The sequence below is a fragment of the Clytia hemisphaerica genome, unplaced genomic scaffold (assembly GCF_902728285.1).
Source record: "Clytia hemisphaerica strain Z4C2 unplaced genomic scaffold, Clytia hemisphaerica genome assembly, whole genome shotgun sequence".
NCBI lineage: Eukaryota > Metazoa > Cnidaria > Hydrozoa > Leptothecata > Clytiidae > Clytia > Clytia hemisphaerica.
In genome coordinates, this window is record NW_027104054.1 from 285918 (window position 1) to 291228 (window position 5311).

At 36.0% G+C, this 5311-nt stretch overlaps 1 protein-coding gene across 2 annotated transcripts in view; it reads right to left on the bottom strand.

Moving 5' to 3' along the window:
- LOC136811992 (telomere length regulation protein TEL2 homolog) overlaps nucleotides 1-5249 on the bottom strand; it is a 62341-nt gene extending 57092 nt beyond the window's left edge. Inside the window, exon 1 of one of the 2 annotated variants that reach the window (XM_067068596.1) lies at nucleotides 4818-5249. In XM_067068596.1, coding sequence (XP_066924697.1) covers nucleotides 4818-5176 — 359 coding nt within the window. In that variant the 5' untranslated portion in view covers nucleotides 5177-5249. The remainder of the gene's footprint in view (nucleotides 1-4817) is intronic. The other variant, XM_067068597.1, reaches the window with a different exon arrangement.
- Between the last annotated feature and the right edge of the window lie 62 nt (nucleotides 5250-5311).

Below are 5311 nucleotides of genomic sequence, written 5' to 3' on the forward strand. Positions count from 1 at the left end.
TCGTTTTTAACATAAGGTCTTAGCAACGGGTACACCGGGCATAGTTACGGGGCATTGATAAAAAATCCTGACATAGAATTTCAAAAAGATTCACGCTATCATATTCTACATTACAAAATACACCTGTTCTATGTTGGGTTTTTTTCTCGGTGTTTTGTAGGCTTAATTATCGTCATGCAAAATAAATAAAACCCCCTGGAAATCTTTAGGGTTTGATAAGCAAAATACTAACATACTATTGTTTACTTTTCAGGTATTCATCCAATCAGAATTCACGCTCAAAAACTTTCAACCAATCAAAATTCAACCGTGACGCGGGAAATGATCCAATCAGAATCCCGAAGCTGGCGGCAATCACAAATATCTTCATTTCGCGTCCTCGTAGGGTCTAAAAAGTGAGTCGGTCGGTCGGTCGGTCGTAAAATCTCAGGCAAATTAAGGCATGTCCAAATTTACCATAATTTTTTATCACTGTTTCCACTTGTCATAGCATATCACTTCATACGTCGAAAGAAGCGTATTGCCATAATTAATTTTTTCACCCAAAAAAAGATATCAGGCAAAAATCAAAAAATACTGACGTCAGCAAAACTTGTTTTTTGAATAACTCCAGTTTGGCTTATGGTATATGGGGATGGTATGAACATGAAACAAAAGTTGCATATTATTAATAGGGAACATTTTTGCATAATTTATTTTTCAAAATTTTGCTGACATCAGCAGAAATCAGCAAAATATGAAATTTTGCAATAAAGTGCTGACGTCAGCAAAATTTCAAAAATTTTTTTGTTCAAAATGGTTCTTTTAATGGTGTGCAACTTTGGTCCAAATTTCATGTTTTAACCATCATAAGCCAAACTGGAGTTATTCAAAAAACAAGTTTTGCTGACGTCAGCATTTTTTGGTTTTTGCCTAATATCTTTTTTTGGGTGAAAAAATTAATTATGGCACAGCCATTCCAGTGATCTACACTCCAATACGCTTCTTTCGATGTATGAAGTGATATGATATGACAAGTAGAAACGGTGATAAAAAATTGAGGTAAATTTGAAAAATCTGGACAGGCCTTAATTTGCCTGAGATATTTCGGGTTTCCATTTTTCCATCCATTTTTTGAGTGTATTCTTGGAGGAAACTGCCAGCCAGCCAGCAGCCAAAACAACCGTGTGTAATGGGTGGTTTAAAATTATGACCTTTGAACACTGTGACCTCCGACCCCAAAATGGCGCATGTAATATGATAAACAAAGTCAAAATGCTGCGAATGTGCTAGAAATCGCTCGCAAAAAATTGGCAATAATAAAATTTTTGAACGAAGGAAGGTCATTCATTCATTGACAGAAAAAGTCCGACAAATTTACCGACTCACCGACTCAATTCTACTCAATTTTCGAGAGTCAGTCGGGCGACGCGAAACGAAGATATTTGTGATTGCCGCCCTAAAGACTTAGTATTCATCCAATTGGAATCGCGTAACACGAAAGCGAAAGTGAAAGTCAAGGTGGAAATATATTCTTTTTTCGACGTGATTTGCATATATTAGAACAGAAAGAAACGCCAATTTGTCAAAGATTTGTTTAACCCTTTCAGTCCCAGAGTTTTCACAGCTACTTTCCCAGAGCCGTAAAATGAGTTTTTGAATGCATTTACTCATGCTTCAATATCTCTGGAATCACTAAACCTAGCCCTCTCAAGTTTTCACCCTTTTTCACTTATAGTATGAGGATCATTTTGATAGAAAAAAATTTGCAGAATGACGTCATCAGCGTGTCACGTGACCAGAGAAAGGCAAAAAAAAATTCGAAAACAGCAATTTTTTGCCATTCAATGGTAATTTTTTTTATGAAAAAATTATTTAAACCCATTCATTCCTCTGATAAATGTTTAGCACAATATTATCTATCAACTGAAAAAAGAATTGTTTGATTAGCCCTTATAGAAAAATCATAATGATTGATATAAGTTGTAAAAATCCCATTTTCGGCCTTACAGATTTTGCTTGCAAAAATTTTTGTAAATACTTTTGTAAACAAAACTTCTTACTCGAACAAGCTTTTTTCACGCGGTCTTTTGCACACGACGCGCTATCTTATCTTCTTTGAAAGCTGTTTAAAGACATCTCTTTATTTCCCGCCAAAACATCACAATTTGAAAAATAAATCAGGGACCGCTATGCAGTCCTCTGGGAAAAAACGAAGGGTCCAAAGGGACCGCAGTGCGGTCGCGTGGGACTGAAAGGGTTAAAACCACCTTATTTTATGTTGAGTATCGAAAAAGTATGCTTTTCAACATTAATCTTAAAATCTCTTTTATTGTTAAGTATCCCCGGGGCGCTCAACGCCGAAAGAAAAATAAGCGGGCGGAACCGCCCTCGTAGTTTAATCCCGGGATTGAAAAAACCTGGAGAAAACCTTTTCCGTACATATAATGTAGCTAAGGAATTTTAAAACACGACATTTAAAGTGAAACATGATGGCGGAGAAGTACCGTAGAGTCGTCTAATCTCGACATACGTCTTGCAATCTCGACACCGGATATGTAAAATAATCAAAACAAACCTTGAATGAAATTCTTGGTATCATTCTTATCGAACAAGTTCATCCATCAAACTAGAAGTTCAGTAAACATTGCAATCCTTTCAATTAAAAAAACAGCAAAATTATAAGCAGTTTTACACAACACACGAAACGCATGCAAACTTCCTCGTAACTATCTCGTGTCAATCATTAAAATTTTACAACTTTATTACGCTTCAAGTCACGTGATAAAAATAATTCGCGCGCTTAGTCGACCTGGTTTCCATTTCCTTTTTATTTATTGCAAGCACACGCTCTAGGCGCTAGGAGGCCGCGTTAAACTTCTAAGCGCCGTACCTAGCACACCCGGTCCCTTTTCAAATTCATAAGGAAACCGGGTTCTTTTAATTATTTTCGGTTCACGGTAAAAAGGTCTACTAAAAAATTCCTCGCGTGCAAAATGTTGTTGTGATTTGGGCATCTTCGTTGAAAGCATGCTAATTCGTTAAAGTGTTCTTTTCAAATATAAGTAATAACAGTTTACATTTCTCATATTATATTAACAATCTGTGACGTGGATAGAGAGAGAGAACAATTTAGTGATTGATTGATAACTTTATTTGGTATGTATTTGTTTATGTTTGATTTTTTATTTCGAAGACCAGCCTACAGCTATGTCGAGATTGCAAGATGTATGTCGATATTAAACGACTCTACGGTAGTGATTGGAGGTTTTTGTAATTAGACAGCATGACAGAGGTTTGTTATATTTTAGCATAAAACAAAGACAAACTCAGGAGGTAAGGTAAATTGCGTTTTGACTGCTTTTAACTGTTTTTCTAATAAACAGTTACATCAAAATGCCTCGAAAATGTCAATATGAAAATTGCGTAATCAGAGAACATATGTCTCGCTCATTATAAAAAGGCTGAGACAAACTTTCAATAATTGGATTGTAACATCGAGTTAAGTCTCTTTTGTTAAGTCACCAGGGGGTAAATAAAACAGACCTTGATACATTTATCGTTCGTTTCAACTTGACGATTCGTTTAAAACTCAGCCTCCTAAATATTTGGGGTAGGTAAAATATGTAAAAAGAAATTCATACTTTTCGAACCTGGCGAATCTTTAAAAAAGAAGCGAACAATAAAATATAATTACCCTTTCCAAATAAACCTCTTCGGTGGCGAGTGTAGTCTACTCTGACGTAATTGTAAAATTTATGTGATGGGAGTTTGAGATAGTAATGTAATGTTGTTTGGGGAATTATGAAGTTCTCTGGAATTTCGATTGCATTTATTCAGGTTGATTTTTTATGACTTCTAATGGTACTTTTTCTAACGAGTTTGATTACTCTGTTCTCACACTTATGTCTTTTTTTTCGCGTCCTTTTCCGTGATTACTTTTATTTATATTTATAAAGACAGGTAAGAAGGCATATTGATGTAACTGATAAAGAATATCTTCAAACTTGACTTCACTGCAGGTAGGCTTTCACACATCAAAAGGAAAAAATCTTTGCGACAATCATAGCATCAGCCCCCCTTATTTTTTGGGGGGGCTAAGAAATATTTTGGCCTTTTGTGTGAGCAGATTGTGAGTGACCCCTTACAGTTAGGGAAACCATCCAGGATCCTGCCATTCTATAAACCAGCAAAAACTAAATGACACTTGTAAACTTAAGTTTCTTACCATTTCCCATCGAAAACAACCAAAAACATTGCTACTTCCCAAAGCTGGAGACCAAAACAAATCATCTTCCAAGATTATGGCGCCCTTTTGGATCTATTGTTAAGACCATCTAAAATGGTGGAAAGAGTTGCGGAAAGACAGAGGCGCCCGCTGCTTCAATGGGTGGTAACGTCAAAACGCCCAATATGATCTTCCAACAGAAGGCGAGTTAGTTGCCGCGCGAGTTACGTCACGCACTCCACCTCAGCGCACAAAGAACGGTGTTTCAGTGAATATCAATAATTATAAGAATATCTTATGTGCTTAACTTCAGTAAACCTTGAGTGCTTCATTGAAAATGAAGAAGGTAAGAAGATAAAAAATGCGCTGGATAATTTTCATTATAATAGTTTGGTCAATCATTGCTGAAAGTTTGAAAAAGTTTTTCCGACGCGAAAAAAAATTTCAGCCAATTAAAAGCACAGTGTGCTTATACTTACTTTGTTTGCTACATCGTCTAGGCTAAAAAAAGTGAGAAAAGACACGAACGCCTTATTTTAATGAGTGTTGTTATGATTTTTTTGATTGCGGCCGCGTACAGGAACTCGCCAAATGTTCCTAACTGCCTTACCTGTCTATCTTCTGCTTTCCATCAAACAGGTTTGTTTGAACAATAAAACTTTGACTTTTATCTCCGCTTGAAATAAATCTCTCAAATTCTTCAGCTCCAGGAAAATGTTCGGGGTTATATTCTATTTGAGTGAAAAGTTTATCAGAAATATTTTTCAAATAAACTGGATCTTTCAGTACTTCAGTGACTTCTTTAGTTTCAAATTTGCAGCCTCTTACGTTGATTGTGCTATCTGAGATCGCAGATCCATTCCAAGTAACGATTAGTTGCCTTACTTCTTCGAAGTTTTCAGTGTTTTGAAACAATTGCATCAATTTCAAATAAACACATGAAAAATTTTTTTCGCGCTTTTCCACCATCTTTATTTTTCACTACTTGTCTGCCATTTTGAAAATTCAGTTCTCCCGGTGACCGATTCGCTCGTCAGGAAAATCATTGTAGAACGTTTCTGAGATCATATGGATCGTGTGCCGGCAGTTCAATTAATATCCATC